A 15,385-nucleotide genomic window follows, 5' to 3' on the forward strand; every position below is an offset into this window, starting at 1 on the left:
ATTCTCAGTCTCCCCCTTTCTTCTTATCACCTGGCAGAAGCAAGACTAGCACTCAAAAAGTTGAAAAATGGAATGCATCCTAACATTTTTCAATCAGGGGACTCTGATGGAGTTTCCTTTCTTTAAGGGAAGCCATGGCTACTCCATTCAATAACACCTACTCAGGTCATCTTGCAAAAAATCCCAGAAAAATAACCCTAGCGTTATTTTGGGTCCCCTACTTTTTCTAATGCCACAATAAAACCATGACAGCAGGAGGAGATCACTCTTTAGCAAATAGAGATGAAATGTGGGTACAATTCGGGAAACAGCTGTATACTTCACTTAGCCCTATATTGGCTGGGCTGGTGTAGAACAGTTCCAGGTTTTCAGCTAGAGCAGACATGTCAAACACAAGGCCCGGGGCTGGATGCAGCCCGCAAACTGGTTTCATGTGGCCTGCGAAGCCATCCTGGAAACAGTGAGGGAACAGCCCCCGCTGCCTTGGCCCTGGCTGGCCAGGAGCCAATGTACAATTTTGTGGTGGTCATCTATGCTGAAACGCATTCAGTCTTAGCTCCACAAGGCTGTCTGGAAACAGCAAGGGACCGGCCCCTGCCACATTGGCCCTGTCCCCTCGATGCATGCTGGGGAGGTGTCACCCTTTGTGAGGAATGAAGAAATGGACCATGCCTTGGCGCTTGCCCTGGTCCCACCCCCAGAGAACCTCAGATCTGTCCCACTCCTGCCCAGGCCCCCACAGGCACCCTTGATGCGAACGATGTAGAGCTAGCCATGCCTACCCAGTAGGCCACACCCACTCCATCCACGCCCACCCAGTAGGCCACACCCACACTGGCCACACACACCCCCCAAGGACAACTGCAAGGCCCTCAGTGAAATTGAGTTTGACACCCCTGAGCTAGAGGTATTTTCTGCATGTGGCTGGAAATACTGGAATTTACTTTGGACTTTTAGAATTTTCATTGGGCAATAGATTGGAAGGATCGTTAGAGAGGAAAGCATTCCCAGAAGCAAGGGGGGAAAGGAAAGCTTTGTGATTGTCCACAAATGGAGTACTGAAAAGAGGGGACGGTCCCAAAAAGCTCCCCTGACATTTAATGGTTCAACAGTCTCTCTCCGGCCTCAGAACTTCATACCTGGCACCCTCCTCGTTTTCATTCTATTCTGCTTATTTGACTCTTTCACTTCTCTGGGAGGATGTCTTCAACTTCCTCTTGCTCCCTACTCAGAAAACCAAGGGGGAACCTGACTTTCCTTTTATGCAGCGACGTAGAGGGAGAAATTATGATAAAATGGCAGTAGAGAAGTAGAGAAGTAACAAGCAAAACAAAGATTTTTTCAAGAGGGTCATCTAACCCTTGGCAATATTACATATTCTTTGCTTAGGAAAGAAACTATGGTCAATTCCTGGCAGCTCCAGGTTCCTTCTAGAACTGCTAACAATTGACATAATCAAGCCTTTCTTGCCACAATCTTCCTTAGATATGTTGAAATACATTTCTCAACATCTCCGAGTTTATTAAGCTAAATAACCTAGCTTTGCTGCAGCTTTGTATGTTCTATCATTAGTAGCCACATCAAGCTCTTGCTTCCAAGCCCAATGGATTCAGACATCACATTAAGCCATGATTAGATTTGTTCGGGTTAGTGTGATATTTTATTCTAATCACTGAACAGAATTCTGCAGATTATAAAGTAAGTGAATAGCTGGTTTCAAACAGTATTTTAACTATATCATCAAAGCCTGATGAGGTTTATAGATAATATAACAAATTTTTGCCATTTTCAAGGACACTGAATTATAGTATATAAATCAGAACTGCATAAATTCTTGACCAAGTAAGAAGTTACGTAATGGGCCCTTGTGTCCTTAGACAAGTATGCTTAAATCCAGCAAATCGTTATTATTTACAAAACTTAGTTAATGCTTTGAACCATGCTTCATGGTTAAAATGAATGATTTCATGTTGCCTCAACCCAATCTAGAACTGCAATCCTCCTATTGTAACTGAATTAGGAATTAAATAAAATGGCAAATGTAGCCATACAATTGTGTGACATATAAGCTCAGATGGCCTTTTCTATAAGCTAATATTAAACATGACTGGTTTCATGTCAACTTAGCCAGTGTACTTATGTATATGTGTGCATGTGTGTATGTGATTTAAAATAAATCCAGATTGCTTAATCCACTTGCTATAGTTTAGTTTTTCCTGCAAACTGAATGGTGCAAGGCAAGGAAGCTCCAATTGTTGGAGTTTTCCCCATTTCAAGGCAAAAGGAAAGTTTAGTTCCAGGACTAGGGATTGGGAGAATTAGACTACTTTAAGAGCAGATCCTTACATTTAGGGCAGAGGCCCCCAACCTTTTGGGCACTAGGGACCAGTTCTGTGGAGAGAGGTTTTTCTATGGACCAGGGGAGCATGGTTTTGTGTGCTCCCTGGATGGGGCTTCCCTTGTTTGCGTGGACCGTTTTTGCCAGAAAACCGGTGCCAGTCCATGGACCAGGGGTTGGGGACCCCTGATTTAGGGAGTTTGGAAGGAGCCCCCAGTGAGAATGAGATGGTCTAACTATACATTAGAAATATTGCAAGATGTCAAATGGTTTTTTTTTTGTTTCTCTTATGTATTATATTTTATTTATATATGCACATAGGCATATTTATTTATTTTAAAAGGTGACTGTCCTTTCACTACTTTCAAGGGTGACACTACTGCGATTTTTTCTGACGATAAACAGCAGAGACATTTGTGGCTATTGCCTTCCAGATAAAATCTAGTCCAATGTGACTTTTATATTAGTATTTTTGTTCAGTACTAATGAAATCTACTTTTACTTTGATGCCACGTTGTTTGAGGGATGCTGAATCTAAACATGAAAGAGAAAATATGACGCCTTTATTTATTGAAATGATTTATAGAGCCACCCATCTCACTGCAGCTCAATCCATCACAACAATATGACTCCATGACACCCTAATTAAATCAACAGAGGTAATACTCAACTTACAACCATTGTTGAGTGACCATTCACAGTTACAACCGCACTAAAAAAAGTTGTAACATTCAGTTACATCTTATGACTGTTTTTCACACTTATGACCGTTGCGACGTCCCCATGGTCACGTGATCAAAATTCAGGGGCTTGGAAACTGGCATGTATATATGACAGTTGCACTGTCCCAGGATCATGTGATCACATTTGTAACCTTTCCAGCCTGCTTCTGACAAGCAAACACAACGGAGGAAGCCAGATTCACTTACCGGCCATATGATTCACTTAACTGCAATGAATCACTTAGCAAACCCGACCAAAAAAAGGTCATAAAATGGGGAAAACTGACTTAACAACTGCCTTGCTTAGTAATGGAAATTTTTGATTCAACTGTGGTCATAAGTCAAGGACTATCTGTAATCCCCAAAACAAAAGCCAAGTCACCAATAGAGCTTGTTCCTGGTCCAAATGCCCTGGGGGAACAGATAGATCCACCATGGAATACTTATGGAATACTACCCCATCACTGCCACCCCAATCATGGGCTAGATGGTGATTCCAAAAGTAGGCCTAGCCCTAGACTCCAGGGTCCAATAAGATAGCATCGTTTAATACAGCAGACCAGAACCGTGCTAGACTTTGTAAGCCAAGTAGAAATAATGGAGGACAAGTTGTCTTGCAAATAGCATGGTAAATCAAATGTTATATCTAGTGTTAGTTCAAACAAATGGATGGACAGGCTTTTCATATCTGAAAAGGGCTTCCTTTCTGAACATAATTGTATTTAGAATACCAGTAAGAATAGAAAAGCATCATGTCCCCCCTTCTTCTAACAAAGAACTGGGAAGATGGATTGACCCAAAAGCATGAAGGGAAAAGATCTTCAACAGTTGGTGCTGGCTGGTGGTATCAACCCAGATCATAAAAATTGGCCAAGGATCAAGGTTATTGCAGAAGAAAAATAGATATCTCTATATTGTTCAGGCATGGATATATCCTCAATATAACCAAACACAAAAGCAATCAGAATACACTTACTTAAGAATTTTACATTGAGCTCCCATATGTGCACACTTCAAACTCAAGAATATACTAAGGCAGAAGCTTGTCCACCCCCAAGGATAAAACACCCAGACACAAACTCGGCCACGTGGTATATGCCGTATAGTGCAGTGAGCCATGTGCAGATCTGTACATTGGGAAACAAAATAACCACTTCATAAACCCATGGCACAACAGAGAAGAACAAACCCATCAAGACAAGATTCAGCAGTCCATCTGCATTTAAAAGACAAAGGCCACTCTTTCGAAGTCCACATTTTTGACAGAGAGGACAGCTGGTTTGAAAAAGGGGTCAAAGAGGCTGTCTATGTCAAAACTGAACAGCCCTCTCTCAACAGAGGGGGAGGGATACAACATCATCTATCTTCAGTCTACAACACAGTCCTTTCAACAGTTCTAAGAAGGCTTCACACCCATTTGCACTACTCAGGTGACCCTGATGACACAGATAAACCTCCAGGTGGCTTCAACAACTCTCTAAAAGAATGCAAATGACCAGCTGTCTGCAAGGAGTATAAATCCTTCCATTCCCCACCATCCAGTCAGAGCTGAAGAAGCTTCTTGGATGAGAAATAAAACATCTTCAAAGAAAAAAAAAGTCCAGTTGCCTCATGAAAAAGCATCTTTGGGACAGCCATGACCTGGATGACTGAGAATCTCTATAGATGAACCACCATGGTCTGTATTTACATAACTATTAACCTACAGTATAAACCAGTGGTGACGAACCTGTGGCACGCATGCCAGAGGCGGCACTCTCTGTGGGCACATGTGCCGTTGCCCCAGCCTCGCCTCCCCCCGTGATCCCCTCACCAGCAGCCCCCCTGGAGGAGAGTCACCCCCGAGCGTGGCCTACGTGGAGCAGCGCAGCCAAGGATATGGCAGCCAGGCAGCGTAGACAAGATTCTGCCCTCACGCCCCATTGCACACAGTTGATGCTGCGGGGCGTGGGCAGATGGCGTGGCCGCCATGGCACTGCTGGGCTGCCTGGGCGATCTGTGGTGGGCCCTGGAGGCGGTGAATGGCCCTGCGAGCAGGTGGGGTGGGAGACAGGGTGGGGCGGAGCAGGGGTGAAGTGGGGGTGGGGCCAGTTTTTGGGCACTCGGTCTCTAAAAGGTTCGCCATCACTGGTATAAATTATGGTTTTACACACCAAAACAATTAGACACCCAGAGTACACTAAGCCAAACCAAATCTCATTATGGCTTAAGGAAATATGGTGAATTCAGTTTTACAAATACCACTATTCTAAAAAAAAAAACTTTGTCTTTTTGTTCTTCAGCCGTGTCTCGTTCTTCTTTAGCAGTGTTTTATGATTAGACCATTAAATAATCCAAAATCAGTTCAGTGGATGGAAAGGAAAAGGAAAGGCAAGGAAAGGGGGAAAAAAATATAATCTACAACAGCGGTTCTCAACCTATGGGTCGCGACCCCATTTGGGGTCGATCGACCATTTCTCGGGGGTCGCCAAACAAGGTGATCCGCCATTTTCCCCCCTCAGGGGGCGCCGCCGCGCATGCGCATCGCGCATGGGGGCGCCGCCATGCATGCACGCCGCGCATGCGCGGCACGTTTGTGTGACGGGGGTCGCCGTCACACAAATGTTGAGAACCACTGATCTACAACTAGATTTTTTTTCCTTAGGACTAAAATACATTTTGTATCCTAAATGACAAAATATTTTTTTTAATTCAAATAAGACACATCCAACTGTTTCTGTCCAGATTTTTAATAGTTGCTAATTTTGTATGGTACATAAACTTTCCAGAACCAAAGTTGGGTACATTTATACCCCTGTTACAAAACATAAGCCAATCTGAATGCACATGAACTTACATATACAGTGCATCTACTAAAGGGCGTATTCTGAGGAATCTGTGTATTTTATTGCAAGTCTTAATTAAAGTAGCAGGTGTAAGACTTGATTTTTAAAAAGAGAGGGTTTTTTTTTTAGACACATAAATAGACTGTAAGTAGAGAGAAGCTGTAACAGTATTGTATAACGGCCAGCATTCTCAATTCCACCATGATAAAATTTCACGTGCAAGGAAAAGTATTTGCAGATTTAGTTTTCTATAATCATAGATAGGGAATTGTGTGATACAAACCCTATCTAAATGAAGCAACACTTTTATTCCCAGCCTTCCAGCCAAACCATGATACCAATGTATCTGATTACTTTGAAAATATTTTGAAAAGGAGTAGGTCATATCCTTCTTTCTCCCTTGGTACATTATTAAAAATTCAAATGTTCACTGGAAGTCGCAGAGCAGGAATAAAGTCTTTGCACTAATATGATATTCAGTGCTAATTAAATCTAATAAAAGGGTATTCTAGCACTGAGTCCAAGAGAAGCTTTCTCCACTATGATACATTCCAGATGTGGTCTTCTATATCCATAATCCTGGAGCCAACAATATCTGTTTCTCTTGCTATAATATGCACACCATTTAGACCTCAACTGTTGATGCTGGCAATGTGCTCAGAAAGCAAACCATGATCCATCCAAATTTTTACCCTCTTTAACACCAGCAAATACCCACACAGAGGTGGTCCCTTCGTGGCTTCCATTTTGTGGAATACCTTACTGCTTAAAACTCATTCAGAGTCCATTTTTCCCTCTGGGCTTTACTACTTTTAAGTAATCATTGATCAATTGCAGCAATCCTGTGTGGCCAACAGCTGCTTCCTGCTTTTAGTTCTCTTGGCGAGGCAGTGATTCAGAGAGAGGACAGGGACTAGGGAACTGCATTTATTACCTCGGTTTGCTGCCAGTTTTGAAGAAGGTGGGGCTGAACGGTCTGCAGAGGAGCGTTGCATTCATTTCACAGCTTCCTTGCCAACATTCCCAGGCAACCAGCTGGAAAAGCCATTTTGTAAAATAGAGGCAAACCGAACCGAGGGCTGCCATGCTAAATTAAGGGTGTTAAGCACAATGCTCTGGACCTGCATTGCTGTGTATCCTTTTCTATCAGCAGTAGGTAGTCATTTCCAAAACAACAGTCAAGAGCATTATAGCTTGCATTTTTTAACTACTAAAAGCACATCACATATATTAACAGTATAACAGAGCTGGAAAGGGCCTTGAGGTCTTCTAGTCCAACTCCCTGCTCAAGCAGGAGAGCCTACATCATTTTGTACAAATGGCTGTCCAGTCTCTTCTTGAAAACCTCCAGTGATAAATTACCCACAACTTCTGGACCAAGGCATCTCACTGATTAATTGTTCTCACTGACAGGAAATTCCTTCTTAATTCTAAGTTGGATCTCTCTTTGTTAAACTTCCATCCACTATTTCTCTTGCCCTCAGGTGCTTTGGAGAATAGGTTGGCACTATTATGTCACTCCTACGCCTTCTCTTTATTAAACCAGATTAGACTAGACTAGACTAGACGAGACAATACAAGAATTGAAGAGAACAGAATAACAGAGTTGGAAGGGACTTTGGAGGTCTTCTAGTCCAACCCCTTGCTCAGGCAGGAAACCTTGTACCAGTGATGGCAAACCTTTTAGAGACCGAGTGCCCCAAAACCCAGACATTCATGTAGCAGCAAGTGTGGGGGGGGGGCTTTTTTCCCCTTTAGATTTCAGTTCAGTCAGAGCTTTAAAGGACATAAACTGGGCACTTCAAATTGTATCTAGAGATAAACTGATAACTCATAAAATGGAGGAAGGGTGATGGTCTCATCTTTTACAGCCTATCATTCTTCTAATTGTTCTATTTGGGATCAACTGTAGCTTTATCAGGTTCTTGTAGAACAGCTCCAAATACATGGTGTGACAGTAATCTAAGGGGTGACAAAGGCAGGGGTTATTTTGGCAAAGTCATCATGCTCCAAAAATGGTTGTAGGTGGTTTATTAGCAAAGTTGGAAAAATGTCCGTCAAGCCATGGACATCATCCGAGAACCAGTCAATGCATCTTCAAAGGCAATGTAACTCCATCCAAAACCTGATACTATCTATGGTAGAGAATCAGGCTTTGTGTTTCCAATGTAAATCCTATTTGTGTAAGATATATGAGCATGTGCATAGTTTGGGTCATTCTACCTTAACAATAAAAATGGGTTTTGTGAGCAATACACAAAATTTGTATTCAAATTCTAATTTGAACTTCTTGGCTGAAAATTATAGGTTTTATCTAACTCAAATTTTAATTGAACACAGCTTTTACTGGCTACTTCGTAGCTGATAACATTTGTTTTGCTATAGAAGCTCTCATCCGAAAGAACTTCTAACCCTTGTTACATAATTCTCTATCATCCTTCCCCAATAAATCAAGCACTGATCATAATCCCCTACTCTGAATTCAGGAATAAACCACACAAATAATCCCTGGATCTTGCAAGTACATAAACTGCACTAAGTTATAATCTAAGGGGAAAACAGTAAAAAGTCTATGCAATCTTTCAGCAAACAAAACAAAATGGCGCACAGCAGAATTTCCAATTCTGTATTTTAAAACCCAACATTGTCAATGGTGGCTACAACATAATCATTTTCCTATATTCTATGACAGTGGTTCTCAACCTTTCTAATGCCGCGACCCCATAATACAGTTCCCCATGTTGTGGTGACCCCCAACCACTTATACATCACTGGGTACCAGGGGCGTGGCCAAAGAAAAGGGGAAAAAAATGGTGGACAGCCTTGTTTGGCGACCCCCGTGAAATGGTCGTTCGACCCCAAATGGGGTCCCGACCCACAGGTTGAGAACCACTGTTCTATGAGAAAAAAAAGTATTTCCTGCCTAAACATTGGCATTATAATGCAAAGCCATTGATTTAGCCTCAGCAATGCCATTACAACTTTCTCATCTCTCTTTGTCTGTGGCAGGCATTCAACTGCCAAGCAAAATAAAATAAGTATGTTTTTATAAACACACACACACACACACAGAGAGAGAGGCAGAAACTGAAGTGCTTTTGCCTTCTCATGATGAGGTTTAGAATAAAACACAAGGTAAGCTATGCGGTAAAAATAAGCTCACTGAAACGTAACACCAATCGCAAAGACAGCATGTTCTTTGAAGTTCACACATTCCCATCATTTACTACTTTCATTAATGTAATCTAAGATTGCACTTATAAAACCAAGGATAGATGCTGGGTCGTCTTCAAGTCAGTTTCTGCGTAATATGCCAGACATTCACTTAATTATCCTTTTTCCATCTCTAGACAAGGTTAGCTCTCTGCAAATACAGGGCTTTTGATGTGCCAGCTCCCAAGCTGCTCTATGCTTGGGTTACACAGTAGATGTCTCTCTCAGCTAAAACTGAGTACTCCATGGCAGACAAACAAAAATCTAAATCTTGCACATTAAAGGGTCATAAATCAAAGGGCGACTTACTCAGGTTGCAACTTACGTTTAAGCAGCTGGACCATTCCCAGCCATGGAAACTTTTCTTTCTTTTTAATCAGCAGTCCAGACTGATGCCCAGTTGTTACCAATCCAGACTGATGATCCCTGTTGTGTGAAGTCAAACACATTCACCTTCAGGGGATTATAAATTCTTTTCGAGTTTCTGCTGAATTCAGACGGGTCCTTTAGCCCACATTGCTCCCTTGAAACCTACACGGCAGACATTCAGAACAGGTAAATCCTTGACTTACAACCATTTGTTTAGTGACCGTTCTAAGTCACAACAGCACTGAAAAAAAGTGACTTATGACCATTTTTCACACTTATGACCGCTGCAGCATCCGCATGGTTACGTGATCAGAATTTGGACACTTGGCAACTGGGATGTAGTTATCATGGCTGTGGTGTCCTGGGATCATGTGATCATCTTTTGTGACCTTCTGTCAAGCAAAGTCCATGGAGAAGCCAGATTTACTAAACAACTGCAGTGATTCACTTAACAATTGGGGCAAGGATGGTTGTAATGGACAAAACTCACTTAACAACTCTCTTGCTTAGCAGTGGAAATTTTGTGCTTGATTGTGGATGTAAGTCGAGTTGTATGGATCTGAGTGGATAGATTGTGGGGTATCCAAGCAGTAATGCTTCTCATTTTAGTGCTATCATATATGGACTGCAGACATTTAAATTACCTCTACAACAGCGCCCCCCCCCCAACCTTTGGGGTGCCAGGGACTAGTCCTGTGCAGATTTTTCCATGCGCTGGGGGGGGCCTGGTTTTGCGTGCTGCCTGTATCCCACATGTGCACAGATGGGGCTTCACTCATTTGTGTGGCCTGGTTTGTGGCGTGCCGCAGACCGTTGCTAGTCTGCAGTCTGGGGGTTGGGGATCCCTGATGTAGATGACAATCAAGTATTAATTTTTTAATGAATCTGGTTGCTACATTTTGTGGTCAAGCAGATTTTTGCAGGCCACTTATGGTAGACCAACCTTATATAAAATTGTTAGCTGTGTATCATAGTATGAAAATCACAAGAATGCAATTCTGGGAATGTTCCCACTTCGTCAGTGAATGATTTAGGAAAGCTCTGCTAATGCGAAAATGATATTAAACAATAGAATGGTTTATTCTTATGTTATTTATTATATTTTTAAAACACCTAGTTATTTAAAGTGTGATACCATGAAGTTATAACAAAACAGAGAGAAGGATAAGAGCATCAATATTTTTTTTTTCATTTGGGGGAATGTAACCTCATCTAATCAGAAGAAAATAAATCTGTCTTCCCCTCAGGAGGATAATTGTTATCCAAATTGGAAATCATTATGTATTATTCCATGATATCCACAATTCTGCTCACTGCACTGCTAGCAAAAATGGAGCTCAATGACACAACATATAGATTATAGGCAGATGCCAAACTGCTTTCTTTAGAGTTTACAATGGATTCAGAAAGTATTCAGACCCCCTTCACTTCTGTCCATTATGTTATGCTGCAACCTGATTCTACAGTTGTTGAAATTCATTCTTTTCTCATTAATCTACACTCAGTACCCCATAATGACAAAGTGAAAACAGACTTTTAGAAATGTCTGTAAATTTATTAAAAAGAAAAAACTGAAATATCAGATTGGCGTAAGTATTCAGACCCTTCACTCAGTGAAGCATTTTTGTTGAAGCATCTTTGGCTATGATGCAACAAGCTATTGCACGCCTGGATTGGGGGATTTTCTGCCATTCTTCCTTGCAAATCCTCTCAAGCTCCATCAAGTTGGATGGCGATCGTCAGTGGACAGCCATTTTCAGGTCCCTCCAGAGATGTTCAATGGGGTTCAAGTCAGGGCTCTGGCTAGGCCACTCTAGGACGTTCACAGAGTTGTCCCTAAGGCACTCCTGTGTTTTCTTGACTGTGTGCTTAGGATTGTTGTCATGTTGGAAAGCGAATCTTCGGCCCAATCTGAGGTCCTGAGGGCTGTGGAACAAGTTTTCATTGAGGATATCCCTGTTCATTCTTCCCTTCAGCTTTCCCTCAACCCTGACCAGTCTCCCAGTTCCTACTGCTGAAAAACACCCCCACAGCATGCTGCTGACACCACGCTTCACTGTTGGGATGATACTGGGCAGGTGATGAGCAGTGCCTGGTTTCCTCTAGACATAACATTTAGAATTGAGGCCAAACAGTTCAATCTTGGTTTTGACAGACCAGAGAATCTTGTTCTTCATCCTGAGAGTCTTTCAGGTGCTTTTCTGCAAACTCCAAGCAGGCTTTCCACTCTGCCATAAGTACAGATCGGTGGAGGGCTGCAGTTGTGGTTGTCCTTCTGGAACTCTTTCCCATCTCCACACAGGATCTCTGGAGCTCAGTCAGAGTGACCATAGGGTTCTTGGTTATCTCTCTTATTAAGGCCCTTCTTCCCTGATTGCTCAGTTTGACCAGGTGACCAGCTCTTGGAAGAGTCCTGGTTGTGCCAAACTTTTTCCATTTGAGAATTATGGAGGCCACTGTGTTCTTAGGAACCTTCAGTGCAGCAGAAATTTTACTGTAGCCTTCCCCAGATCTGTGCCTTGCAATAATCCTGTCTCTGAGCTCTGCAGGCAATTCCTTTGATCCCATGACTTTTGCTCTGCTACACTATGCATTGTCAGCTATGAAGCCTTCAATAGAGAGGTGTGTGCCTTTCCAAATCATGTCGTCAATTTATCACAGGTGGACTCCAATCAACATGTCAGAAACGACCTTAAGAAATGGGAGGCACTGGACCTAAATTTCAAGTGTTGTTGCAAAGGGTCTGAATATTTAAGCCAATGTGATATTTCAGTTTTTTTCTTTTTAATTAATTTACAGACATTTCTAAAATTCTGTTTTCACTTTGTCATTATGGGGTACTGAGTGTAGATTAATGATGAAAAAATGAATTTCAACAACTGTAGAATCAGGCTGCAAAAAATGAAGGGGATCTGAATACTTTCTGAATGCACTGTATAACTAGGCAACTCAGTTAAATATACTGTATAGGGAATTATATGAAGGAACACTGAAAAGATTTTTTAAATTTGTTGCCACACCACAGAAGAATTTATCTATGCCAAAGAGTCCAAAAGACCTCCATGTGTTGCTGATTATAGAATTTTTCATCAGTCACCATGCTACTAGATCTCCTGTGATAAAGGAATCTTTGGGTTAAGAGATCAGCTTCTAAGTGTCCCAATAGATCAGCGGTTCTCAACCTATGGGTCGCGACCCCATTTGGGGTCGAACAACCATTTTACGGGGGTCGCCAAACAACGCGATCTGCCATTTTCCCCCCTCAGGGGGTGCCGCCACGCATGGGGTGCCGCCGCGCATGGGGCGCCGCCGCACATGCGTGCCGTGCATGGGGTGCTGCCGCACATGTGTGCCGCGCATGGGGGTGGCGCCACGCATGCGCGGCGCGTCCGTGTGACGGGGTCGCCGTCACACAAACGTTGAGAAACGCTGCAATAGATGCTCTTTCTTGCAATTTTCTTCACTCTCAATCAACAAAATGATTAGATCATCACATGATGAACTGGCAACTCATTTCCTTTTCTCCCATGGAGAAGACTACTCACAATGTAGACACAGCTTAATTCTGCCTCAAAGTGGAAATACAATTTAGAATCCAGAAAGTTTTAAATACACTCCCAAAAGGTATCTCCTCCCACATCTTTACCATCCAATCCATTTGGGGCTTAAAAAGCTTTGAGGGATGCAGTTTGCAGACTTTTTTCCTCTAGTTACCTGGAAGGATGCTTTATTTTAAACAGAAGCACAACTGAAGCTGGACAGACCCTTTCCCTGAGACCCTTTGCCAACTAATGCTAAGCATGTTAGGATGAGATGACATTCTCTGCATGGTCTTGGATAGGCTGAAGCATTTCCTCCTAAGGCTGAATGTCCTTTAACACTGGACCACAACAATAAAAAGTCCCTCTGGACAGCCCCTGCTGCTTTCCAGCCTGTAAGCAAACTTTAGGACCACAAGCTATGCTGAATTTAGCCAGAATCAGCTGGAAGGGGCCTTGAAGGTCTTCTAGTCCAGCTCCTTGCTTAAGGAGGCTACCTATACAATTTCAGACAGGTGGCTGGCTGTCCAGTCTTTTCTTAAAAACCTCCAGTTCTGAAGCACTTACAACTTCTGCAGGCAAGCTGTTCCACTAGTTAATTGTTCTGAATTGTCCGAGGGAAGGAAGTTAGGGAAGAAAACAGATAGACAAAGGGCTGTCCCTCACTACCACTCACCTTTCCACAGCCTGGGGGTCCCCAGAGAATGAGTGAGGGGATTTCGTGAGCCTCCACCAAGGACCGCAAGAGTGTCTCTTTCCCCAACACTTGGTTCTGCCCCACATAATCTCCCAGATGGCTCGGCCGCAGCTTATCGGCCAGAGGTTTCCCTTCCAGTTTTTGGGCCAGGCTCTCTCCCCGCAACAGCGGCTCCAAGGCATCTGATGCTGGCTCCGGATTCTCCACCCGCCGCTCTTCCCCCTTTCCCGGATTTGGAGAGGTAGCAGCGCCCCGGGGCGCCCCCATTTGGGTTCCCCCGGTATTTCTGCCTCTGTGAAAAAGGGAAAACACCGGGGGAGAACCGAGGTCACTTCCCGGCTCCTCGTCTTTATTTCTCCGTTCCGGAGATTGGGAGAGCCGCATTTTCTTAAAGCAGGGCTGCTGTGCCAAAGGGGGCAGCCCCACTCTTGCTGCGGGCTTTGGGGCGCTGTTGCTCCTGCCTCCGACCTCTCCGCTGGGCAAGTCTTCTCCTTCGCCCTGCAGCTGCAAACAGCTATCCAGATGTGAGTTGATGCGCGCAGCTGGAAGTTCCACCAGGCAAACCGGGCAGCTCACCAGCGGCTCTTCCTGCGTAATACCTCCTTCCATTGCCCGGCAAGAGGAGGGAGGGCAGGATAGTGGGACCCCTAAATCGACACTAATCGGCGGCTTCTTCCTCTTGAGGAAAGTGTCTCCTTTGATCAATCCCTTCTAGAACCTTCCCGACAAAAAAAAGCAGAGGCACCGGCAAGGAAAAGTTTGCCTCTGGGTTCCACAATAACCACAACACGTTCAAGAAGGAAGAACAGCAAAGTCACCGCCTCCTTCTTCGGCGGGCTGCTTACAGACCCACAGGCTTTCGGGAATTGTAGTTCTTCCGTCCGGCTACAAAAATGCCTAAGACTTAATTTTCTATGTGCAGCACATTTATTTAACTCTCTCTCTCTCTCTCTCTCTCTCTCTCTCTCTCTCTCTCTCTCTCTCTCTCTCTTCTTTTTTTTTTTTGCTCGAACTTTAGAAATATTTTTTTAAAACTTATATATTTCCAGGATAGAAATGCGATCGCTTGTGTGCACTTTTAACAGAGTTTTTCAGTGAAATCAATTGCTGATAGGGAGGAATGTTACACACACACACACACACACACACACACACACACATACACACACACACACACAGAGAGAGAGAGAGAGAGGGAGAGAGACAGACAGACAGACAGACGAAGGTGGAGGGATTGGCTGCCAAGGTGACCTGCTATTAGAGCTGCTCAAACTTGGCGATTTTAAGGTGTGTGAACTTCACCTACCGGAATCCCCAGCTGGCTATGTTTCAAGTTGCCAAACATGAAAAACATTGAGAGGAAAACAGCAGCTTCTATTTCTCCTATTTCAGGAGTCATGGCGGGACAACAAATTATTTCCTGAGTTGTTTATATTCACTTTCAAAAAAAAAAAATTCTTTAGCAGGCGCAATGTAAAAAAAATGTGATTGGCTGCAATTTTAAGATGATAGTCAAATCTTAAATTGGAGTTGGCAGAGCTGTAAAATTGCTTTAAAAAAAAAAAAGCAAATGCAATTTTCCCCCTGCTTCTAAGTTGTGAGAAATTATATCTCTGTATTGTTCTTCACTGATGCATCTCAATGCACGGTCAGTTCTGGTGCCAAATGTCAGAAAGGATATA

At 43.2% G+C, this 15,385-nt stretch overlaps 2 protein-coding genes across 2 annotated transcripts in view; one reads left to right on the plus strand and one right to left on the minus strand.

The window, feature by feature from the left end:
* Positions 1-14,536, minus strand: part of WRNIP1 (WRN helicase interacting protein 1) — a 42,671-nt gene extending 28,135 nt beyond the window's left edge. The window contains exon 1 of the mRNA XM_039319706.1: positions 13,683-14,536. Coding sequence (XP_039175640.1) covers positions 13,683-14,312 — 630 coding nt within the window. The 5' untranslated portion in view covers positions 14,313-14,536. The remainder of the gene's footprint in view (positions 1-13,682) is intronic.
* The window catches only part of MYLK4 (myosin light chain kinase family member 4), a 112,792-nt gene that overhangs the window by 3,878 nt on the left and 93,529 nt on the right, over positions 1-15,385 (plus strand). The window lies entirely within an intron of this gene.

Source organism: Crotalus tigris, unplaced genomic scaffold (assembly GCF_016545835.1).
Source record: "Crotalus tigris isolate CLP2741 ecotype Arizona unplaced genomic scaffold, ASM1654583v1 scf7180000023608.1681014, whole genome shotgun sequence".
Classification (NCBI taxonomy): Eukaryota; Metazoa; Chordata; class Lepidosauria; order Squamata; family Viperidae; genus Crotalus; species Crotalus tigris.